Source organism: Mus caroli, unplaced genomic scaffold, assembly GCF_978045245.1.
Source record: "Mus caroli unplaced genomic scaffold, Mus_caroli_1 scaffold_9, whole genome shotgun sequence".
In the NCBI taxonomy this organism is placed as follows: Eukaryota; Metazoa; Chordata; class Mammalia; order Rodentia; family Muridae; genus Mus; species Mus caroli.
In genome coordinates, this window is record NW_028227264.1 from 97,017,199 (window position 1) to 97,043,931 (window position 26,733).

A 26,733-nucleotide genomic window follows, 5' to 3' on the forward strand; every position below is an offset into this window, starting at 1 on the left:
CTTAGCCTCAAAATTAGTCTATACATAAGACTAATTGTTTTCTTTCAGTGCTATCAAAGGAGCAGGCCTTTGGAGTTAGGCCTTATTTCCAGAGCACAGGTAAGTTCATCTATGAATAGGTATGGTAGGGGCCCAGGATATTATCTTCCAGGTAATATCTAGCTTTTACCTCTTTCCATTCAAGTTAATACTCATTCTAATACTTGTAGTCACAAAAGCAGTTTCACCTGGGAAATGTCTGCATTTCCACAAATTAGTAAGAGAAATCTTCGTTCAAATAAAGTCCCTTCCCAGAGATGGATTTAGTGGAGGGAATGAAGATTCTGTTAGTCCTTTCTTTTTCTTTCCTTCTATTCTGTATCTCAAGCTAAATGCTTGCCCCACTACTGCCTAAGCAGCATATCTATTGAAAGGACACCTTGCCTTCACTGTCCTAAGAACTGAACCCACATAGATTGGTTAAACTTCCTAGGATTTTTGCATGCATCAAGAACTTGAGCCAACACAGTCATTCTTTTTTGTTGTTATTGTTCTCCATTTAACATTCTCACTCAAGACAACGCAAGCGCAGCACTCACTCTTCTGCAAACAACTGCATGGCACAATCGGTAGGAGAGAAAAAAACACCTGAAGAATAATGGATGTCTTACACATTTCGCACATTAGCTCTTTACCTTTATAACTGATCAACACAAGCTTCCATTGGGATTATTATTTTTTTAATTATTTTATTTATTTACAATCCAAGTGTTGTCTCCCCTCCCATCCTTCCCTCCCCCAGTTCCTCATCCCATTTCTCCTCCCCCTTGCTCTCCTTCTCCACTCTCCCAGGCCTCCCTCCTCTCTGGGGCCTCAAATCTCTTGAGGATTAGGTGTGTCTTCTCTCACTAAGGCCAGACCAGGCAGTCCTCTGCTGTATATGTGCCATGGCCATGGATTGGCCTCTGTGTGATGCCTGTTTGGTGGCTCATTGTGTGAGACATCTCAAGGGTCCGAGTTAGTTGAGGCAACTGGTCTTCCTATGGGGTCACCTTCCTCCTGTAGTGGTACTTTTTAAATGTGACTAACATTTGCAATCAGTTAATTTCGAGAACAAGTCCTCCACAATGTGAGAGAAGTTGAGCCAATAGATGAAGACAAAAAACAAGGACAGTCTCCCGAAACCAAGAATTTTGTCTCCAGACTGTAACATAAAAATTTTGAATCTCTGGGAGCTCCCAGAAGTCCAGGTTATTTGAGACCGCTGGTCTTCCTATGGGGTGACTCTCCTCTTCTGTTTCTTCCATCCTTCCCTTTATTTAACAATAGAGGTCTCCAACTTCAATCCAATAGTTGGATGTAAGTATTGCTTTTTTTTTTTTTTTAAACAAACTTCCTACAATGCCTTAAATGATATGTTCTGAAAACATTCAACTTTACTAAGCAGCCTCAGGTCTGGCATGTTTATAATATCGCTAAGGTATTATTGCCAAGACTAAAGCTAGGGCCTGCAATTGTAGTTTTCCTACACTGGACCAACTGGGTGGATATGGCCTGCAGAGATAATGGTTTTCTTGTGTTATTATGCTCTTCATGTGCCTTTGATAAAACATCTAGCTTCTCTACAGTAGCTGGAGCATGTCAATCACTAATTGAATATTTGCTGAAGAAATGAATGACGACTTGGACAAGGGCTTCATGGGAGAGTTTCAGCGTTCTTCTGGAGTGTGGCTCTGTACTCATGTATCTCTTTAACATTGTAAGCATTAAACACTCATGGCAATGTTTGAACATTCAAGGGATCCTGAAAGAGTTCCACTTTTTTAAAAAAGCATCTAATAACCTTCCATTCAATTACATATCATCTTTAGCTTTCCTGCATTTAATGTTTTATTAGTGCTGTTCTGTCTGCCTCAATAAAACTATTTCCTTCCTTGCAGGTCAAATGTACTCTTTTTAATCCCTGGGGATTCAATTCGCATATTACCTGATCCTCCATAAACAGTTATCTAACTACCCAAGTGTAAAATGATCTCCACCTTCTCCCTGACAGTTATTGTTAATCACATCGTACTTCTCCCTCACCTCAGGAACCGTGCTTTATCTGTAGATTTTCTGGTTTGATATTACTAAGATGCTGTTATGTAAATAAGTAGTTTTCTCTTCTTATGCTGCATAAATCCTTTGATGCCATGGCCTTTGTGTTGTTCTCTGTATCCCTTGTGCCCTTCACAGGCCTGAAACTGCTGTTTATTTTCTCCTGTGGCCGTTCCTTAGTCAGTGTTTACTCACTGACTGATGGATAGGTTACTAGTCATTTTCTCCCCTATATGTCTTGCCTAGATTTCTCCAGCTATTCAACAAATGGTGATTTGTTGTCTAAGCACAGACTGATTGATTACTAGTGTAGAAAGAAAACTAAATATTTTGCCAGACACTGACAAAAGAGATGTTCTTAAGCACCGAGGAGTCATACAATTAAGTGATGGCATAAGGCCTTGCAGTGAAAGGCTGTGTCTTTATACCTTTTCTTACGCAGTGTTTAAATCAGTCCTGGGCTACTCTGTTTTAGTGTCATGGATCAAAGTAAAGATGCTTAACAAGCAGCATGTGAAGGTTTATAACCTCCACAATTGTATCGTGGCATCTCCAACGACCACGTTTGAAGCATAAAGAAAGCTGTGTAGTTAGTAAAGCAAAGTAGAATATTCTATTCGACCCAGGCTTTCCTAACTGCAATCCTAAAGAAGAAATTCTTCCAACTGGAACATGATGTTGGTGCTTTGAGTTTTGATCGTCCTGAAAAGTTGTTGGGCTACAGAGGTCCGCAGTTTTCATTTTTGAACTTGGATGTCTAAAGAAAACTTGTCAAAGCAATGCCCATAGAGCCACAGCAGCAGAAGAACGACCAGGTGTATATGTGCTATTGAGGGAAGGGTCAGACAGGACTTTTAGTGTCTTACTATTTGCCTTCATCCAGGAAGCGGCACAATGGCTTCCCACATCTTAAATGTTGAATGCCCGTGGAAGAGAAGAGTGAAGCTAAACTTGTGCAAGGTGAAAGTGTAACGAAGGCGAAGGTTGTGGGTTGGAGATGCAAAGGAAGAAGAGAGCCAAAGCAACAATTCCCTGTGCACATTTGGTTTGCCTGTAACCTCTCTCCAGCTTTCCTGCATCCCACTCTACCCATGATCCTTTGCTGAGAAAGAATTCTGTCTTTGTTGCTAAGGTCTACAGCGATGAAATCCCCTCAAGTCCTGACTTCATTTTGGAGAACCAGAACCTAAACGTAAAACAGTCTCATCAGGTTTCCGAAGATAGTCACCAGCTTCCAGACCTTTTAGAAAATAAAAGGGTGTCTGGAGGCATTGCTGGGCTCTGGCACTCGTCAGAACTGTAGTGTTCAGGGTGTGACTTAACTCACTTGGATATGATTTTCGTGAGGAGTGAATAGACTTTGACAGCAGTGCAATTGCACCTGTACTTGCTGGTGGGCTGTCGGTGGGAATCACGGTGTGAGTGGCTTTTTGCAACATCTGTTCACTCTGTGTGGTGTTCACTCTGAACCAGAATATTTCACATATCTAAATTCCCACGGTTTCAGAAAATCCAGCCCTCACATTGCAGACCGGGGTAGGAGAGCTTAAGTTATCTCTACAAAGCACCGTCTCCAGCCTCCGAGTCACTTTTCTTTTTTTTTTTTTTTTTTAAGATTTATTATTTTATGTATGTGAGTACACAGCTGCTTTTTTCAGACACATCTGAAGAGGGCATCAGATCCCATTACAGATGGTTGTGAGCCACCATTTAGTTGCTGGGAATTGAACTCAGGACTTCTGGAAGAGCAGCCAGTGCTCTTAACCACTGAGATCTCTCCAGCCCCCCTGAATCACTCTTTATGTTACAGCACAGACACATGAGACCCATGGATGGTGTCCTGACTTTGCTTTTACTTAACTGTATATGACTGTATGATGTTCTATGTTTTTGCACCTAAAAAAATATGAAAAAGAAAGAACCATATACTTGATATAACACTTATATAAAAGCTGTTCATAAATAAGATGTTTGATAAATGTGAAGAAACTTAAAAGTTGTCATTAAATTTAAAAAAGCATTACACAGGGAAAGCATTTGTCTCTATTAAAACTTTTTAAAAATTGGGTGGTTATAATGATGATTAAAGTGTCTGTGTATGTGTGTGTGTATGTGTGTGTGTGTGTGTGTGTGTGCGCGCACGTGCGCGCGCACATGCACATGTGTGATATGTGTGAGTGTGTGTAATATGTGGTTGGGGCATTGACTCTTTACTTCCTCCTTTACCTGGCTTCCAGAGATTCAACGCTGATTGACAGGCTAGGAGCTGTAAGTACCTTTGTCTTCTAAGCTGTCTCTCGGGTCCCAGTATTGAAATTGAGTGCAGTTTTGGAAACGAGAAGGCATCGTATCTTAGAGATTCAACGGTAACTCTTCCTGTGTTTGTGCTCATTCTCCTTATGATGAAGCACAGCTATGTAACCTGGATTCAGAATTTGGATCTCAGGGAGCTGCCCTTTGCTTTGGTTCTTACTTAGCTGCATGGGCAGGGAGAGGTCACTGGTCCTCAATTTTTATATTTTCAAAACCGGAGGAGCAACTCTTCTCCTTGGCTAGTTCGATAGTAAACTACATAACACACCAGAAAATAATGGAAAGTAATAGTTATGGAGCACTTATACTGAAAGTAAGTTGAAATAAATTTGTTCTAGACATTGTCTGCTTTCAAGCTCCATCTAAGGCTAACCACTGAGTTATATTTTCTATGTATTCCACAGGTGCAGAAACTGAAACTTGGGGAGGTTAGGGGAGTTGCTTTAATTCCTAAACCTGTCATCAAAGGGAAGAACCCAGATATGAACCTTAAACCTAACAGCCCCACCAGTAAAAATTCAAACTAATTTATTTGCCTCTTTTGTTTCCTCTTGCCAACTTTATTCTACTTTTCTTTCCTATGTCTTTGCTTTCATCGCCTGTCTTATTCTACATTAGGCAATGACTGCTGCCACAATTTGTCCTGATTCACTAGAGTGAAGTTCAGTGTTGCTAAGAAACAAATCATCGATTAAGAGGGACTATGTGTGTTTTCTGGGAGTGAGACAATGAGCAAGGAGTTATCGCATGTCAGAAGAAACTTATAAATACAAGCAACATTCAGAGGAGAAAGTCAATTAGTGCCAGAAGAAAGGGCATGTTCCTTACACCAATGTCAACGAACACTTGGACTCACCTCCTTCTAAACCACCAGGATCACCCAGCATGCTGCGACTCTGCAAGAATGGGGTGTGCGGTGTCAGGAGTTAAAAGTCAGGCAGTTAGACTTGGGAAAGAAGTCAAAATAAGTTTAGCTGCATCCTCCCCCTCCCTCAGATTCCCTCTCAAGAATTTAATTCCTTCCAGCTTCATAAAGCTAAAAAATATTTCCTGTCAAAGCACGCACTTAGGTGGGTAAAGGAAGGATAGGGGAATCTCCCCCTTTTTCATAGATAGCGGTTTCAAGTCCCCACCTGATCAGAGCCTGGAGGCCTGAGCAGAAAAATGCGAGTCAGAACCTGGGAAGGCAAACAGAACAACCCACAGCATCCAGAGATGGAATTATAAAATCTCCAAAAACTTTCCTCACTGCCTGAATAAACATGTTACTCAATTTGTACTTTCTTCTCCTTTTTTTCCCCCTATTTACTGAAATTTAAAAAGAGCCACAGAAAGTCCTTATTACATAAGGGACCCATCTATAAAAATTATTATTATTTTTCTTTACTTACAAACTAAATCTTATTGTAATCAATGTCTGGTTTTTATGTGTTTTATTCAACAACAACAAAGAATTAGACAGTAAGGAAGTTTTTGAAGCTGTGGGTAATGAAAATAATAAACAACATATTTTCCAGATTCAATTCTGGCTTGGTCCCAGAACACCATAGAAATGCATTCAAAATGCACAGAGAACTCCAGAGAACTTGAACTTCAGAGCCCACGAGTAATTCTATGGAAGTCTAATTAGTCTTCTCTGCAGACCACATTTTAAAAAGCCATAGGATTAATGTCATTCCATTTTCCAGACCCACACATCTCCAAAGCAAGGGGAAAAAAAGTCATTTCAGAAGGATAATAAATACTACTGACAAACAAGACTGGAAAGGGTGGAGACTGGAATGGGGTTGGGGGGTGGGGAGACAAACTCTTCAGTTACAATCTTTTAGAAAAAAAAAGACAAATTTCAAATCAAGTTGCTCCACTAGACTACAAAAGCAGTTTGGAATGCTGGGCGGATGCAAAGGGATAAAGCAAATGTGGAGGGGGAGGGAGAAGGGGCCGATAAAGTTTCTGGCTACAATACAAGAGACGTATCATTACCATATGATCTAATGTGGGTGTCAGCTGGATGCGCTCACGCAGTGAAACCTTAGTTCTTAACTGTGCTATGGAGTAGAAGCAGGAGGTTTTCAACCCAGTGACAGTCACAGGGCAGCACCACCCCCTCCTCCTTCTTTCCACACCTGCAAACCCTTTTGCCTGGGCTGCATAGTTAGTGTTAATTACATCGCAGCTTTGAGGGCTCCTGTGGCAAATACCCGGATTAAAAGGTATGGCTTTCAATAATTGTCCTGAACTCTGCTACAGGCTAATAAAGCTTCTGTCAAGTGGAGGGCAGAAGAACATATCTGGTGAGAAAAAGGAACGAGAAGGAAGTTGTGCTAAACTTTTAGTAATCTTTAGACAACGTTAGAAATGAATTGCTCGAAAACAGAAGTACTCGATAAAACAAACGAAAAAAAAAAAGGCAAAACTGTTTGAATGCATTGGTTTTGTGCTCTTGCTTCTGTTCTTGCAAATATGCTTATTAAAAACTTGTAACCTAACACCATGACTTGTCTATATTGATAGTTTTGCGTTTGTACTGATGAAATGCTTGCTCTTTATAAACTGTCAGCAGAAAAGCATTCGTAACTAGCATATTGCTTGTGCCTAAATTAGGTATTTAAGGGTTTCTTCTCGTGCTGTGTTCTTGCATACTTCACAATCTTTAAAACACCAGCAAGACAAGTCTCTGGCTGTAGAAATATAATGCCTACTTCTGCAACATCAGAAATGAATAGGAATTATTACCAGAAAGGTGAAAAGGAACACAGGAAATATTTATTATGTTAAAGATCTGAGATAATACAGCTGCAGACCTCTTTGGCTATAAATGTTTCTGTCAATATTTTCAATGCAAATTAACCTTTCTTTATGAGGTGCATTCACTATGAGGTGAGGGTGGGGGTTGATTCTCATTTTAACTTAAAGCAGAGTAAGCAGAGGACCACTGGTTATGTGTGCCCCAGTGTGTGACCCCAGTGATCTCTGTGCCTGTGGCTTTTTTTTCCTGAAGCTGTTTATTTTAGCAGACCTCTCCAAAAGAAACATGGGTTTTATTGTTGCTCTTGTTTATAGACAAATGTATTTTTATTGCTTGTATTTTAATTATTCCTATTGTTACTGAAGTTTTAAATTCACCTTATAGTGAGGGATTTACAGATTTGCTTCATACATACATGTTAAGTTTTAACTCTGAAACACCTAACAATGATATAAGCATGTTTATACAAAAGTTAACCTGGATGAAATAGCTAAGTAAATAAAGAAAGATTGTTTTGGGGCCAGACAAATTACTTTTGGTGAGACATTTCTGAACTAAAACAACTCTTTTTAGTGGAAGAATGGCTTTACAAATATTTGAGAGGAACAGTTTCTACAAGATATAGTGTTGCTTCAGTCACAATCTGTTTGATTTTAAATTGCTTTTTGTTATTCTAGTTGCCATTTATCACAAAAGGGAAAAAATAAAAAACACTGAAGAAATGTTGAGGACCAGTGACTCTTAAGATTTCTCTTAAGTTAATTGCTCTAAACAGGCTGGATCTTTGAGTAGTATAAAAAAAATATTTTAAAAGAAATTTCATAGGAGAACTGGAACAAAATTTATAAGCATGTTTTTTTAGGGTAACAGAGTTCAAAAACATGCATATATGCATGCACACTTACACATATACACACATAAACAGGAGAGAGAGAGAGAGAGAGAGAGAGAGAGGAAGTTACTGAAATGGTATGCAGTCTGGCTATATCAGGCTTTAGTCTAAAGGAAGATTGAGCAGAGAATTTGTCCTATTTTAACAAGGTAAACACATATAAATAAAGATGGTGTTCCTCAAAGCCTGGGTTCAACATTTCCTTTTTAGGGTTGATAGGGAAGTCACCAGGCATGTCTGCTTTGGAGGGTAGATGACAAAGAGACATCTCCAGAAACGCTCCTTATTCTTATTAAATCTGAGATTACTTTGTTTCATTTCTTTCCTTCTTCTAAAATTACAAGGCATTAAATATGCAAGGCCAGCAAACTTGTGGTAAACCATAAACATTGTATTTTAATGTGAAGCAGTCTTCTCCTTTACTGCAATCCAAATGAACATCCCTAAACAATAACCTCCCTTTAAGAGTAGCTGAGTGGGATTGGGTTACTAGAGGACACTTGTCCTTGAACTTGGGGAAGTTGGTTGAATCACAATCTTTATGATTTTTTTTTTCAATTGAGAAATCACAATTCTGTGTGGAGTGTTCTGTTTTAGACATACTGCAGTATTAAATGTAAATTAAAAATGAATGTGGAGTTTGTTTTTTTTTAACTTGCAAAGTATATGTGTATTTCCTAGTGTATTTGGAAAGAGCTTCAAGGCTATACATTCTGTTGTATGTTATATGGAAACATAGTAGTGAGTAAATCCAACATATTTGCAAAGATGCAGCTTTTCTTGAGATCATGAGTCTGAAAGTGATGCCTTCAATGGTTGAGGATTACTTCTAAGAGCTGAAGAGGGATCTTAAGCCATGTCCATTCAAAAATAGGTGGCTTGATCTCTCTTTGGATTGTTCATTTTGAGTTATCTTTAATTAATATCCAAATAACTAGAAATTTGCTATGAATATACAATTTGGGCTTTAAGACATCAGAGTTGTTTAGTTTCTTGGAGCCAGCAGAACGCACTGTGTTATTAATAAACTGATGGTAGCTGAGTCACTTGTGTTCAAAATATTGTGCAAGGCATGGGTGAAGAACAAGGGATAATAAGGCACGCCCTAAGGGAGAACATCCACTAATGTTGGGGCAGGGTAAAGACAAAAAGCCCATTATAACATGTGATAAGTTCATTAAAAGAGGTCAGAATATCGTGCTTCAGATCACAGTAGCGGTAAGGAGCAGCACCCTGCTCAGAGGAGAAGTGAGGAGAGACAGGGGCGGGAGACCCAGAATCTCACGTAACCTTTAAACTTCTTCAGAAGGTAGGTAATCAAAATGGCAAAGCTGTCTAAGTGTTGGGGTTGAAGTAAAGAAAATGGAGAAATGAAGAAAATGTCTGGGCTGAAGTGGGAGAGAGAAAATGCAGAGAATTGTATCTTTAAGTACCAATTGATACCAAATAATGTCTGGCTTCTCATCCAACTCAGGAACCATGGTTATCATTGACAGGTCAGAAGAGGTTAACAAATTGTGTCAGTAGATCTGTACAGCAGAGCCTTAAATTTTATAAGATGGCTTGGGCAGCAACATGGTGGAAGATGATTTGAAATAATAGAAATATTTAGAGCAGGAACAAGTTGGAGTCTTTTATAATAATTTTATGGGGTGGTGGATGAGACCAAAGGAAACACAGGAGGACTTGGAGATGAATAGGGCTTAAGGAGGTGTCTCTGGAAGAAGTTGGAGATTTCTTAGTACAAAGGCACAGTTTTATTTGACTGTCATATGACAGCACTGAGCCAGCATGGTAATACAACAATGATTTCTTATTCAAGGACACCCGGCCAGTGATCTGGCATATCATCTTAATCCATACCCCAAGATGAGACACACTATTTGATACTGTTTGAATTGCTACTGGCAAGGAAATGGTTTACTTATGTCTGTAATCACCTTTACCTCTTTTAAAAGACCTTTTGGTGAATGCTTGACTTCTTCATGACAAATGTTATTTTCTATACTTTTCCTCTGTACTCTCACTCTGCTATGAGATATTATGTATCAAATCACACATAAACTAAGTGGCATCCTTTCTCAGAAACCCTTCTCTTTGTTTCCCTGGTCCCCAGGTCGTGAAAATACATGAGCTAATCATGAAGGCGACTCTCATCTTCTTCCTTCTGGCACAAGTCTCTTGGGCTGGACCATTTGAACAGAGAGGCTTATTTGACTTCATGCTAGAAGATGAGGCTTCTGGCATAATCCCTTATGACCCTGACAATCCCCTGATATCTATGTGCCCCTACCGATGCCAGTGTCATCTTCGAGTGGTGCAGTGTTCTGATCTGGGTAAGTGTGTCTGGCCAAACGTATGCCTCTTCTTCATGGAACTGAATTCTCTTGAGTGCTTGGCTCTTTGAGGTCTCATCTCTGCAATTCCAGAAGTAAGAGACATACCCCCTAAAGAGGAGTAGGGCAAATAGTCAAGGAGAAAAAGAATTAACTTTGAGGCTAGGACATTTTAGGCTTTCCATACTACACGGCCCCACCTCTCACCCTTTTCAATCAGGTCTACAAAGGTTTGTAGTGAATCACTTAAAAAAAAATATCTTAATGACTTGAATAGATCCCCTTTTTGCAGAGTAAAATGTCTACCAATACATCATCTATATTGTGTTTCCAAGGGGGATGTTTATTCTTTCCCATTTTCATTTTCGTTGCTTTTTCTAAATTATTGATTTGGTTTCCTAAAATGTTAGATACTATGAAAACTTGGAAAGTCCCTTTACTCTTTACAGGTTCCAGGCAACAGAGATTAAACATTGCTAACTTGTAAAATACATAGTTATCAGAAGCAAAATGAGTTGGATTGTGCAACAGAAAATTATCTTCAAGATGCACAAGTATTCCCTGCATTCTCTGGTCTGGATTCCCATGTAGCTTTGGCAGCCGATTATGGTATTTAGAACTATTCAAAAGAAATATTTATAACTAAAGCACAATGTAAATATCTGATATAATCTCATGTTCTGAAACTTCATCCCAATACACTAAAGAGAGCTGGCTTATCTGTTTGAAAGTAAAAATTGGCCTGGAATTCCAAAAGCCACATGATTAGAAGATAAATCTTCAGAAAGTTTGGAGGCCCAGCAGTTGAGCCAAAGGTTAATGCATTGGCTTCCCATGGCAGCTGCTTTCCCTTCTTTCTCTTTACTTGTCCATTTTCTTATAGCAAAGGAAAACATGATCACAGGACTAGTGTTTTTGCTGTGTGTCTTGCTTATAGAAGAAATACCACAGCATAAGAAGGTGCTTCACAGAGAAGCCCCGCAGTTATTCAGGGCAATATGCTAGGCATATTTTGCAGATAAATGGTCAGTAATATTAACCAGGGAAATATGCTATACAGAGGAGCACAGACAAACATAGAAGTAAACTGTTCAGCATCAACAACCAAGAAACACTTATCTCAGTTTTCAACGTTGACACTTTAAAACTTCAGTGAGGGTATACATGGAGGCTTTCAGGAGGCTAGAGGCAGTTTCTCTGGTTGCTCAGTGATCTGGTAAGTGTGTTCTTCCCTGTGATGGATCAGTGGCACTCCAGATGTAGGAATATATATTATTATCTGTTTCCTTAGAACTAATATTTTCAGAGGTTTTAATGAGACAAAACAGATGCAATGTTCAAACTTTTGTCAATATTGACTATATAGTATTTAATATAAGTAATTTTGTATTTAAATGCTTGACTGTGTGTTTTCCTCTAGGGCTGAGGTTCTCAACCTTCCAAATGCTGTGACCCTTTAATATAGTTCCTCATGTTGTGGTGGTGACCCCACAGTGATAAAATGATTTCTTGTTGCCAATTTATAACTGTAATTTTGCTACTCTTATGAATTGCAATGTAAATACTTCTAGAGATAGAAGGTTGTTAAAGGAGTTGGAGCCCAGAGGTTGAGAGCCACTGCTCTAAGGGTTATTTGTGCCAGTGTTAAACCACATTGATTCTTCAACATCTTTTTAATGAGAGTAAATGAAAAATGAGAAGCTGGAGCTCAGCCATTTGTTTATAAGGAGATGTGAAAGCTTCTGGAAGATTCCCGGGATGTTTGGCTCCAGTTATCTCCAGTGTAGCATCATTTCCTGGTTATCTAGAACACAGAGGGCTGAGAAAGTACACATGAATTTGCCAAGTACTTCTGCATGTTTTGTTAAAATGTAGTTTGAGATTTAAACCAGAAGTCAGTGTGAGACCCATAGTTCCATTCTATCTTTATCAGATGAAGAACTATTTTGGAAAACTGATCAGCAAATGTAGTCTTTATCAAATTAAGGAGTCCAGTTGTTACCAAAAGGAAAGGACAATTCATTCCTTTTATATTTTCTATTAACGGATATGTAATTTTATATAAATTGCATATATTATATGGAACATGAAATATTTTGATACATATACATCGAGTTATGCTTTAATCTGTTAGACATACCTATCATCTCAGACATTTAGCACTTACCCATGAGGATAATCTTTCCAAAGCCTTTCCTCTAGCTTTCTGAAACATTTGCTACACTGGACTAATCTAGAGTTGCCTGGTTGTGTAATACACCTCAGAACAACATTCTCTAACTGAACTTAGTAGCCTTGGGTTATCAGACTTTCCTCATTAACCCTTTCCACCTACCCCCTGGTTAGCACCATTCTGTGCTCAACTTCTGTAAGATCAGTTTGTATATATTCCACAGAGGAGTGAGATCATACAGTACCTGTCTTTCTATTTCTTGATTGATTCACTTAACATAGCTCTCTCATGTTGCAAAAGACAGGATTTAACAGTTTTAATGAACAATGGTCTCTTGTGTGTGTGTGTATATATATATATATATATATATATATATATATACATATATATATATATATCACAATTTCTCTAACCATTCATCAGTTAACACATACTAGAACACAGTGTTGTATTAAATTACAAAACTTTCATCCAGAAAATGGAACAATAGATATGAGAGACAATGGGAGAACATTTTTTTGACTATACAACTATGAGTTTTTTCATTTTTTTTCAGAAGAAATAATGAACGCCAAATATCCACTAACAAAAAAATTAACTATATATATATATATATATATATATATACATGAGAGAGAGAGAGAGAGAGAGAGAGAGAGAGAGAGAGACTGAGACTATACCAAGAAAGGCAATCTTGGGTACTCCAGATAACTCCAGCTTAGCAGCACAGAATGCTATTCATAAGAATAAATCTTTGGGGATCCAGTCCAGACTAGACTTCCATGACCTTTGATCCTGTTAATATTTGGTTACAAATGCATAAGAGACCATAACTGAGAGCAAACTTTTTGATCCCTTGCCAGATTCCTTGTTTTAGGTCATAAAATAAATGATAATGTTTGAAAGCTCCCTTCTTTGACAGGCATTCATCAATGGTAACAGTTATTTTTTCAAAATGAAAAATAGACCTAAATACACATTTCTCAGAACTGACCCATTAACACATGAAATAAAATACATCAAAGGTCATTCATCATTGGGGAAATGCTTATCGAAACTATATCACTGGACAGCAGTAAAAATGACTTTATCAGGAATACTAAAGTAGCCAATTCTTAGAAGGATGTCTAAAAAAGGGAGTCCTTGGACTCTGTGGGCAAGAATTAAAATAAAAATAGCCCTCATAGAAAATGATATGGAGAGTCCTCAGAATATTAAAAGTAGCACATTACCATACAGATGTTCTACTCCTGGGTACGTATCAGAGAGGTACCTTCATACCCATAGGCGATGGAACACCATTCACAGCCAAGAACCGCTCACAGGAAGTATGCAGATGAATGTAGCTCATTCCTTTCCAAATGTGGTCTAACCTTGATCTTGATCAGATATTCTGTTCTGTGTGCTTGGTATCTTGGAGGAAGATCATTTCTCTTGCTTATAGATTTTTGGCTCAGTTATTGTTGATGGGGCCAGGGATCACCAAGGAGTGTGATTTGGTAATAAGTTTGATCTCACTGCTAGAATACATATGAGCCCTGAAAAGTCAAATACACACAATCATTGTCTTATGTTTACTTTTTAAAAACTAAGCACATAATGACTGATGTTTGAAAAGTATCTCAATGCCTTTAAAATAATTTAAAAGAGCTTTGTCTATATGGATGAATATCCTTGAATTCAAACTTGCTTTGTCCTCTCCTGTATGGAACTTGATATTTTAAAAGGGCTTTTCTCATTTAATGAGTGGCTATGTATATTATATTGCTAGACAAGGACTTAAAATACATATAAACATTCTTACAAGAGTAACGTTTATATTCAGGATACTAGTTTGTAGATAAGCATCTGAACCGCAAGGCAATTAATGACATGAGTTCTATCTTCCTTGAAAATGATTGTCTCGTAGGTACATGGCTCATGAAGCTGACAAAGGCAGGTGTGGAGGCAAAGTCCAATATTCGTAGGTACTCAGCAGACTGACGAAAGAGGGTTGCAAGCTCAAGGTCCATTTGGGCTACAGAGAGAGAGAGAGAGAGACATAGAGAGAAACTGAGAAAGATTGAGGAAGAGACAGAGATGGAGAGGAGAGAGACAGAAACCCAGAGAGAGGTAGAGAGAAATGAAAAAGGCAGAGACAGAGGTCAAAGGTCATCCTAGATAAGTAAGGACCTATTATCAAAATAAAAGGTAAAGACCTTTTATTGCTGCCATAATCTATCACCTCCTTTTATAAGCATTGAGGATTCGCTTTAGTTTGAACTGTTAGTGTTTAGTCATCAAAATGATTCGTACCTCTAAGGTATTTCCATCTCAGTGCTTTGAATGAGAACAGAGAGTCTCAAGTGTTTGAACTTGGCACTCAATCATCTCTAATTCATAGCTTGATTAATTTTTAATTCAAGTCACTCTGAAGCTAAAAATTGTCTTAACATATCTGATATTTTATTGAGTTACAAAAAACTGGAGTTTTTAAATAGAATTTTTAAAAATTGTATTTAATGTCCTAATTAAGCAGAATTAAGTTGGTGAAGGGCAGATTTGGGTATAATCATTTTGTTGGGAAGCATCTGCTAACTGAATGAAGGCTTTCTATGCACACATGGACCTTTATAGGTAAACTCTCTGAAGATGCTGAACTTCATGGAACAAAGATGTACACAACAGTAGACATTACTCACAAGAAGAACTAGCTCAAGGTTAAGATGTTTACATTAAAAAAATTGTGTTTGCTATACCTGCAAAATAAAATTTTGTTTCCAGGGAAATCTTTATTAATAATTGTAATGTAAAGAAGAGAAAAACAGAGAGATGTAGATTTTAATCATCAGCAAAAAAAAATGTAGCTTAAATTTTCTATATTGATACAAATCATAATAGGAATTGAGACTAGCTCTACTTGTGATAGATAATTAATTTGTAATACGATTTACTGATTTCTCATAAAGGGTATCTTCTAAAAGGTATCATTGAGATATGCTTTCAGGGAAACTTACAGTTTGTGACCATAATGAAAAAGACAAAAATTTATTATTAAAATTAAAATAATAAGAATTATGTAACTATCTCAACTTACACATGGTATTTCACCACCATTGGTAACTCCAGATCCAAGAGAGATCCAATATTCACTGGATGGCACTCCATCATCACTAGTCACACATGTGGTAAAAAAAAAAAAAACAAACATGCAGGCAAAAAGTCACATACATACAAATAAATTCATTCTTAAATTTTTTAATAAGATGAACTTTTAATTTACTGAAGAACTTCAACTAGTTCATTGAACTACATTAATTATTATGTGCACTCTCTCTCTCTCTCTCAAAATAGCTTTTAGGTAATTTCCAGAAATTTCATATAACACATAAATATATAATAAAATAAATAATAAAAATGAAATAAAACATTCATGAGTAAACTCTAAAAATAACAACAGCTTATTGTGTATATTACCAATTACTCTATAAATATTGGTGTGTTTATTCCATTCCTAGCTAATATTTATTACAATCCATGTTGTACATATATTGCACAGTTGCAGGAAGATGGTAGTATCACCAGTGACTAAATTTAGGGTCTTGCATGTTTACACTCTTGCAGTAAGCAGTGAACTGGGTCCACTCTCCAGTTTTTAAGATTCCCTTCAGTCTTCTTTAAATTGTAGTTCCACAAATTTTCCTTCATGTTACTTCCAAGTCATTTTTTGAAAAAGTTGAGCTCCCAACTTTATGATATTATCTTGACTCATTTCAAATGAAAGTGTAGATCTATTAATCAAATTCAAAATTAATTTGTATATAGGTTTTGGTCAATATCTCTCCATGAATGTATATTTGTTTTCCCATCTAGCAGCTTATAGTTTATCTTTCTCCAAGATAAGTATATACTATGGAAAAAAGTTGTTAACCCAGACCCCAGGGCCATGTAAAACAGAGAGAACAAACAATCTTTTTCAGCCACACATGTGACTAAAGATGCCTTAAAAATATGTCACAGTCAAAGAAGAGGCAAAATTTCACAGGTGAAGACAAAGGACATGGCATATTTGATGGGGAGATTCATTTGATAATTGAAAACTTAGGACTAAAGTGAGGAAAGTTTTGTCATAATACATTGGAGGAAAAAGAAAACCTTAATATAAAAAACTAGGATGCAGAGAGATTTTATAACACAACATAGCAGAAAAACATTTCAAGAGCATGCTCATGAATTCTTCAGTGCATGATTACAAGGCAACTTTATTTTTTAATTTAATTTATTTTTCTTTCTTTACTTTATCTCAATTACTGCTCCTTCCCTTTCAAGCCTTCCACAATATTTCCTCATCCCCTTCCTCTTCTCCTCTGAGCAGGTGGGGATGCCTCTAGGTATCCCCCTGATTCTGGCACTTCAAGTCTAAGCACTTCCTCTTTCATTGAGGCCAGACAAGGCATCCCAGCTAGAAGAACATATCCCATGTGTAGGCATAAGCTTTTGGTATATGCCACTTTCCAGTTGTTTAGGACCCATATGAAGATCAAGCTGCACATCTGCTGCATATGAGTGTAGAGGCCTAGGTCCTATGTGTATGTTCTTTGGTTGGTGGTTCAAAATCTGACAACTCCAAGAGTCCAGGATGGTTGACTTTGTTGGTCTTCCTGTGGAGTTCCTGTCCCCTTGAGGGCCTGCAATCCTTCCTCCTATTCTTTCATGAACGTCCCCAAGCTCCATCCACTGTTTGACTGTGGGTGTCTGCATCTGTCTAAGTCAGCTGCTGGGTGGAGCCTCTCAGAGGACAACTTGATCCTGCCTCAAGCATAACAGAGTATCATTATAATAGTGTTAGGGGTTGGTGCTTGCCCATGGGATGGGCCTCAAGATGGGCAAGTTGATTGGTCATTCCCTCAATCTCTGCTCTCCCATGCCTGCATTTCCTGTAGGCAGGGATGAAGCTTGGGTTAAAAATTTGGCAGCTTGATGTTTTATTACTAATGTGCCAGAAAGAAACCTGTGCATGAAGCATCCAGAAAACCTTCAGAATGGAAAGCAAAACAAAACAATAACATAAACCACTTCTCTATTTATCCTGCATTTGCAGGTGAACAAGCAAAGACTCTACGAAGATGAGAATGTAGGCCATCAGCTTGTGGTTTCTAAGAAGTGTGGGTTCAAGGCCCTGTCGGGCTGATGAGTATTTGTAGAGGAAGAACCTTGAGTGAGCTCTACAGGGTAATAGAGTCAGAGCAATGGGTGAATGTGTTTTCTCACAAAACATTCATGGTATGAACCAAAGTGAATTTCTAGGAATGAGGGTGTTCAGGATGAGATGGTGCTCAGGATGAGGTGGTGCTCAGGATGGGGTGGTGCTCAGGATGGGGTGGTGCTCAGGATGAGGTGGTGCTCACATGTATGAATAGCAAAGCCGATATTTCAATGGCGAGGACTCATACCATCTTGGTTATTGGTCTAGTTTAGCTAGGATCTATTATGGCAGTTTTACTTCTCTGGTCTTGTTTAGTCAGGATAAAAAAAAAAGAGGGTTGACTTAGATTACAAATTACCTCCCTACCCTCCTCCTTTGTTTCTGAGACACATTTTCTTTTAGACAAGAACTCAGTATGTAACACTGGCTGAAAACAAATCTATTACAAATACAGTTGAAATAAAGCTTAATAAAATAACGTGGCCTTCCAGCACAAATCAAGTCATTTTTAAAAGGAGTTATATTTAAAAGTAAATAGATAGATAGTTGATAGATAGATAGATAGATAGATAGATAGATAGATAGATAAATAAAAGCAGAGAATGTGTGTGAGAGAGAGAGAGAGAGAGAGAGAGAGAGAGAGAGAGAGAAATAGAGAGATTTTTACATCAAAAGTATTCAGATTAACTTATCTACTTTTCTTATTTGAATGTAGTCTGCTAAGCAACCTCATTTAGCTGACATTAAAGGCTCTTTCCCTTTGTGACGTTCTAAGAACTCATATTATGGGTAATCTACCCATTGTAATTTACCTAGATCTTTGAATATGCTAATTTACAGTGGGACATTTTATCTAGATATAAAATGTCCAGAATTAATATATAAAATATACAGATATAAAATATACAGAATTAGGGGGAGGAATCTGGTGTGAGAACAATGTTTGTTTGTTTGTTTTGCCGGGGGGCATATAAATAAACCTGACACATGAAATATTATGTTGCAAGCCTAGAGGGTTATCTTTTAGTCATGTTCATTATTCCTAATGAGAATTTTGTTTATGCCATTAAACCCTTCCTAAAAGTCACCAGGTAAAGGAAGTTACCACGCTGCCTTACATTTCTGCTTCAATCAAGAGCTTTCACAGCAAGGTTTTATAAATTATTATAGTACTGTTGGGAAGGGAATAGCATAACATAACTTTAATTGAAATAATCACTATAATTATGTAATTCAAAGTAGTCATGATGAACTTCAGTGTATGAGGTTCACCAAATGAGTATGAATCCATTAGTACTTCAGAGCAAATATGTAAGCATTATAATTTTATCACTAAAATGGACCCCCAAGAGCTAATTTGCAAGAGTCACAAGTCTCAGTGGGTAATTTTCTTTTATGCTCCATCTCCAGATATAACACATGTAACTTAGCTTAAGCAATTTCTGTCATAAAGTTCAAGGGTGACAACATGAACAAAAGGGTGAGCCTTCCAGAGACAGAGTCCTTTCCTTACGTGCATGGGATTTTTTTTTTTCACACCATCTTGACATTGTTCAAATGTTAAGACAGCCTTTAGAGTTTTATCTCATAATTATACAAAAGTAAGCATAAAAGGAAATTAAATCTCTGACAGAAAGCAGAAAACAAGCACTAATGAGAAACAGGACTACATTCCAAAGGAAAGGAAATCGTGTCTTTTTGTGGTTGGATCACACTAATTATCACAGATTTGGCAAAAGGCTACATCCTCTAATTGCAAGCAATTAGCAAATTGACATTTTTGAAAATGGCTGTGATTACGGTTGTGGAGTACCCTCCGTCACCCTCCCACAAGGTAGCTGTTCTATAGTCTACTTCCCAGTGCTGAACACACGTCAATCTTTCATTTCTATGGGAACCATGCCTGTAATGAGTTCAGTGTTTATAGAACATATGATGTCAGTTGAGTATCACCTGCATTAGATACTGAACTTTACTAAGACACTGGTCATTGCTATGAACAATATTTCCTACTCCTATAATTGGAGAGGCAGTCTCTGGACAAGACCAACAACAATAACAACAACAACAACAAAGACCTCTTAGAAATAAGTGATTTTTAAGTGTATGTAATTATCATGGAAGAAATGGAAGAGATTTGAAATTTGATAGCCATGTGGTTTCTGAGTACATGCTCATTAAAGGCTCAGAACTGGAAAGCTATCTTCCCAACATAGTTGTTATTATACTCTGTTGTGATTGCAGTTCTAATGAAAAACTATAGTGAATTGTATTTTTCATGAGTTATACTCCCAAGTGAGTAAAGTCTGTTTGCTTCGACTGCATATGCAACCTCCAGTCAATGAAACAAAGTATTTTCCAAGGAGTCAGAACTCTTTAGTATTTCAAGCTTTATAGTTATGGAAAACTTGTTTCTATTCAAAATTTAAAATTTTTGTTATGATATCTGAAAGTAGAGGGATTGTCACACTATGTGAGAGTAGAATTTCCAAGTTGTTAAATTTTTTTAAAAAGTGTGTGTGTGTGTGTGTGTGTGTGTTTATGTGTGTAAGCAGAGGGTGTATATATGCACACCTATTTATATGAATCTGCATTGTGTGGATATAAGTGCCCATGAAGCCAAAGAAGGACTGGAGTCATTGCAGTTGGATTTGCAGGCAGTTGTGGCCTCTTGTTGTAGCTGATAGAAATCAAACAGCAGACCCACTGCAGAAACAGCACACACTTGTAAACACTGTGTCTCTGAACTCAAATATCCAGTTTTTATTTTACCTCCTACATCCCTTAAAATAAATATGAAAATATGTATTATAATTGGTTAAATGAGTAGTGAATCATATTTTTGACCATCAAGGTCATAACTTGGTTGTTATATGTCTATATTGATGTACCGAAAATCTACATTCCAAAATTAAGGCTTCATAAAGTTAGTTTCACAGAACTTATGCCACCAAAATTTATTCAACCATAGACCTCTTGGTTATAAAATGGCAATTAAAACTGATATAGTCATGGCACTCTATTTCAAATGAAAAGAATTACTCTCCCAAAAGCTTCAATTTTCAATGTATGGACAGGAACCTGTTTACAAGTTCAAATGACTTTAAGTTTTCATGGAAATCCATGTCAGTGTTAGATTTATAAAAGTTGATGCAAGCTTCGGTTGGAGCCCTTGTATTTATAGGGTATTTATATAGGTAGTACAGGTTACAATTCTAGCAAATATTTACAAAACATTTGTTAAGGCTTAACATGTAGCCAAAAATTAGAGCCTTGTCCTAAGAGGAGCAAAAAATTCCACTGTGAGGACCAACAAATACATAAGAAACATTTTTAGTTTGGAAACTAAGCTAAGGAAAAAAAATTCTTGACTTGGTTGGGAAAGATGAAACAAACAGTTTCAACTACAATTGATGTAAATCTTGGGGGAAAATACATTACAGACAAACTGGCACCTTAATTCCCTTGTGTATTGGTTAGGGTTTTACTGTTGTGAACAGACACCATGACCAAGGCAAGTCTTATAAAAAACAACATTTACTTGGGGCTGGCTTACAGGTTCAGAGGTTCAGTCCATTATCATCAAGGTGGGAGCATGGCAATATCCAGGCAGGCATGGCGAGAGCAGAGCTGATGGCTAAGACATCATCCAAAGGCTACTAGTGGAAGACTGATTTCCAGGCAACTAGGGTGAGGAACTTAAGCCCACAGCCACAGTGACACACCTACTCCAACCAGGTCACACCTATTCCAACAAGGCCACACCTCCAAATGGTGCCACTCCCTGGCCCAAGAATATACAAACCATCACACCTTGTAAACACACACTTTTTATATGTTGGAGATGGTTATAATCCAAGTATTTAATAGGTTAGGCAGAAGAATTGCAGATGGAAGAGTAGCCTACAAAATTAAATATTGTATCAAAAATTAAAAAACAACAACACTGTTTTATGATGCCGTCTTTGGGGATTTCTTCTCAGAGGTTATGCCTTCTTGTTTCCCCTTTGCTAGGTTTGGACAAAGTGCCCTGGGATTTTCCACCCGACACAACCTTGCTAGACCTGCAAAACAACAAAATTACAGAGATCAAAGAAGGGGCCTTCAAGAACCTGAAGGACTTGCATGTAAGAATCATTTTATCTTATTATTTGTTCTAAGACCAGACTCTAATGGTATTTTCAAAAGAAACCTACAGTGAGATCAAAACAGGCTGCGGTAATGAAATAGTACATAACTGTGCGCTTATCTGATTCTATTCCTGGCAACGACAGATAAGCAGACCACCATATTAAGTAGCCACTAACAAAACGTCATCACCAATATTTCTACATATAATCCATGTGTCGTCACTATTTACTTAAAACATCTTTATACTTTAATCTTTGTCAGTGTTTCCATGAATGAATACATGTACTGTCACAAATAGAGGGCATTTTGATTATAGAATAAAACACAGAACTACTTAATTCTAGTGTTATTTTATGCTTTTGTTTCTTTTGTTGTGATTTATTCTCTAAGAGAGGTGTGAATGGCCTTGGAAATTCTCTTGGTATCAACAGAATAAGGAATAACCACCATTTTATTCATGTGTGTGTGTGTGTGTGTTTAACTTATGTCTCTTCTACTTATGTTCAATATGATATTCAAGAATGCATTGGAAAGGGAAGATACTTTCAGATGGGTTTCATAAGAACATTTCATAAAGGCCTTGTTCATAAAGCAGCTGGAAAATGAGGCATTGTGAGGCACTCAAATCTGAGGGTAGCAGGAGGTGGGAGAGCTATGGGGCAGAACACTAGAAGGTCTCACTTCATCGTCTACATTACTTAATCTTCTTAGAGTGTGGTCAAGGCACTGGGTTGAGGCAGAGTTCAGCTTCCTCAGACATAGAGTACTAAGTACCCCAAACAAAAAAGCAAGAACATCCTTGTCTTGGGAAATGTGACATGACTGAGTCAAATTGTGTCAAGCTTCCTGAGGCAAACCTTTGAAGTATGACTACAGGTCTGACTACAGAGAGCACTGGAATCTCTACAAAATATATCTTTTATTTTTCAGTTGGATTCCTATGGGAGAAGTATGATACCTTTCAAAATACCAGTGAACATTTAATATAGGCAAGCCAGGCATCAACATCTAAAGTACCTTGTACTATGAAAACCTCAACCTCTATACTCTACTGTGGGGCCATTCTCTGAGTACTAAGTATGATGCTTGACAAAGCCCATTGAGATGGCCTTAAAGAACATTCAGAGATGGATGATCATGGGAGAAAGTAACTGAGTGTCATGTAGGTTGACATAATCAATAGAGATATCAATGCCTACATTGAATGAAAAGTGACATATCTTATTTGAAAGTCACAATGAGAAAGAATGACTACAGTCACTTCTCTCAACAGTGAGACAACACAATTCTTCTGGTGGGGAGAAATTTCAGAGAAGCACATTTGTATTCCATATTAAAATCTAATTTAAAGAGAATTTACAGAAAATAGAACTTCTAGTGATATGGCCCCAACTGTGGTCATAATGGTTCGTAAACATTTTATTTTAATGATGAATGTCATAGTAATATAATTCTGAGGCCTAGGGCACTTATTCATGTTATTTATTATGCTCATTGATGAAATGCATATTAAAATCAGAGATATATAATAAAATACATCTATAAAATGTACCAGCCTGCTGTTACATAGTAGAATAGGGAATGTAGATATAAAAGCAATAATGAAATGCAAAATGGAATAGGCTGGTCTGAAAACATTACAAAGTTAATATAGTCAAAATGAGATTTCGTAGTAAATTTCTTGACAGCTGAGAAGATGGTCGTGATGTATATCCATGGACAGTATACTAGATTTGTACAAGAAATCAACTGTTTTTCTCAATCTATAGATTCTATATGGATGATGCTAACTAATGTATAATGTGAAAGACTTAAAATTAACATTGCAACCATTAAAAAAAAACTCTGTATCAGTCAGATAAGGTAGTAGTATATATGAAAAAGGTAAGGTCAAATTGTCAGTATGTCCCAACATAAACAACATATACGTAAGTTGTGAGTGTTGAGAGAAAAATCTAATGCCAGTGTATATTCAATTAACAGGTAGGGTTTTTTTTTTGTTTTTTTTTTTTGTTTTGGGTTTTTTTTTTTTTTTAAGACTCAAAGGATTAGTGGCGTATTGAAAAGCAAAAATGGAAAGGGGGTTCACTGTGTAAGAGAAAAGGAAAGGCAGTAAAAAAAAATGAGAATAAAATGTCACAAAGACTGAGTGAAAGTTATTGAGTCTGCCTGAATGAGGAAATGGCCTGAGCCCGAGCCAGGTGCTTTTTGGAGTGCTCTGCAGCACTGCTCCTAGGATGCCTGTGAGTCCCACACCCAGCCGGGCTCATGGCTTTCATCAAAGCTTCGTGGCAGAGTTGATGGCAAAATCAGCAATATTTGTCTCTGACTCTCTAAGTCGCTGCTAAAACAATTTTAGAAAAGTGAAACTAAAGAACGAGTACCATTTAAATGAACTGATACAGCTTAAAATATGAACTTACTTTGCCTACATTTTATTCCAAATCTGCCCGTTTTAGGGAAGGAAAGTTACAATTTTAGACATATAAGGGTAATCTGAGCCTGGGTTTGAAAGGTCCTGAGCCTGAATTTGAAAGGTCCTGAGCCTGGGTTTGAAAGGTCCTCATAGAAAGACATCCAGTTTCTGCAAAGCTCTCCTTAAATCGGCCACAGATGACAGGCATTCTCTCTATAAGTAAGTTTCCTTCTGGAAGTTTTGTGAAGCATTCCTCATCTTGGTGAGCCTCTGTTTCTACTTCAAAGTATCCATCGGAAGAAGAGAAGAGTTCATTAGAACCTGTGATCATGCAGGGATGCCAAATGGCTATTTACCTCTCAGTCTTTCATTCTCTATTCCTTCTTTCCTTGTTATTATGCAAAAAGACGTTATAATTTTGGTTAGGAAAACTGTGTTGAGATGACAAGGGAGGAAAGATACAAAAGTTTAGATAGGATTAAAATAGAAAGGTCTAAGCAGGGAGAAGTCCTTTATGCCCTAATTTTTATCTTCATTTACAACTCAGTGGGTTATTTCTTGAATAGCTTTACATAGACCATATGTACATATAGATGCATGTGTATGGACAACTTTTATATAATAATAAAGCCATGTTTCTTATGCTACTTTCAAATTGCGGCATTGTAAACATAGCAAGGAAGGGGTTTTAAAATAAAAGTCAACAAAAGTTTTCAGCCACTGAAAACTAAAAAATTATCTGTGTGGCACTCACAGTATTACAGGTGTGTAGGTTTCCATCCCAGGAGGCCTTAAGTTAATTAATCCTTCTGGCTGTTGTTTTATTATCCTGCTCTATAGATACAGGAACTCAGGCAGAGAGAGATGGGTTTCTATTTCACACAGCACATAAGAGCCAGAACTTGAGTGTAGAAGCTGACCTCCTATACTCAGGAGCATAGCTGTGAGATGGAGTCCAATAAGACTCTTGGAACAATACTTGGGACAGCAGAAGCCCTATATAAAGGTCTTTTGGGAAAAATGTATACAGTATTAAAAGTCATATTTCAACATTCAACGGAGTAAACCAGGCCTTTTAAACTGGAATCCATACATTGAACAATGTCAAAATTAAGGTTCTACAATCTCTAGTATCAACGAATGTGGCAATTTGCCTTTCTGTGCTCTTCTGGCTTAAGACATCACTGATATTTTTCTTTAAAATAACTTTCAATTAAAAATATTCGATAGTTTATTATTATGTTTTTTTTTTACTCTTCTACAACTCCTCCCAGATACTACCCATTTCACTATCCACCCAACTTCATGATCTCTCTCTCTCTCTCTCTCTCTTCCTCCAAAATCAAAACCAATCAGATAATAAAATACATAAATAGAAAGAAAGCAGTCTGACAAACAGTATCAAAATAAAACAAAAGATAGAAAATCCAAATAAAACAAAAGATAGGGAATCTGTTTTGTGGTGGCTGCCAGGCACTCATGGGTATAGAGCCTGTCTGGAATATAATTGTTATACCTAGTGACCCTCCATTGGACAAAAATTATTTTCCCTTTCTTTTGTAGGTATCAATAGCAAATAGCTTCTTAGTCAGAGTGGGAGATTTTCTTCACTCCATTTCTCAGAAATGGTTTTTGTTTTTGTTTGTTTTTTTCTTTTTTTTTTTTGGTCTCGTTTGAATGTGTGCACCCCTTGTGAGTACCATCACAGTCTCTTTCAGTTCATTTGTTTACCAGTTCTGCTGTGTCTAGAAGATGCTGTTCCTTGGAGTCACTCACTGCGTCTGACTCTTGCAATTTTTCCTCCTTTTTAAAACATAGATCCCTGAGTATTGGGGAGGGCTGTGGTTGCCAAAGACATCCCAATTAGGGCTGAATGCTTCAAAATCTCTCAGTCTCTACATATTATTCCGTTGTTGGTATCCCTGTTAATCACCATCTAGTGCAAAGGGACGTTTCTCTGGATAAGGCTTCACAGTGGTTTGGTCTTTGTGTATAACAATATATTATTAAGTCTCATTTATTTCTATTTTATTTTAGCAGAAAAATAGTAGTAGATTTTTGTCTAGGTTCATGACTAGGTTCCCTAGTCTCATGTTCTTGGAGATGTTAATGTAACAGGTGTGGATTCGATCTTATGGAAGGGACCTTAAATACAATTAAAATGTGACTGGCTAATCTCATATCATATATATGACTGTTGCATCAATAGCTCTTTTAGGCAGGTCTTTGTTGTAGGTCATAGGGTTGTAATTGGTGACACTGATGATAGCATTCTCCTCCAATAGCCTGCTAGTCATTAGAGGAAAAGCATCTATTTGGGCACCAGTACTTTTCCTCCATGTTTGATGACATAGTAAGTGGTATCTTCAGGAATAGGGACTTCCCATTGTGGAAGCTGACCAATGACCTTGACAATATTCTCTGATGGATATTTGGTGTGAATGCAGGCCAATTATTCCACA

General features: G+C 37.4%; 1 protein-coding gene across 2 annotated transcripts in view; it reads left to right on the plus strand.

The window, feature by feature from the left end:
- The first annotated feature begins 6,360 nt into the window (after positions 1-6,360).
- Dcn (decorin) overlaps positions 6,361-26,733 on the plus strand; it is a 40,082-nt gene continuing 19,709 nt past the window's right edge. The window contains exons 1-3 of one of the 2 annotated variants that reach the window (XM_021173997.2): positions 6,361-6,602; positions 10,147-10,366; positions 21,739-21,851. In XM_021173997.2, coding sequence (XP_021029656.1) covers positions 10,171-10,366; positions 21,739-21,851 — 309 coding nt within the window. In that variant the 5' untranslated portion in view covers positions 6,361-6,602; positions 10,147-10,170. Of the gene's footprint in view, positions 6,603-9,154; positions 9,340-10,146; positions 10,367-21,738; positions 21,852-26,733 lie in introns of those variants that run through there. The other variant, XM_021174000.3, reaches the window with a different exon arrangement.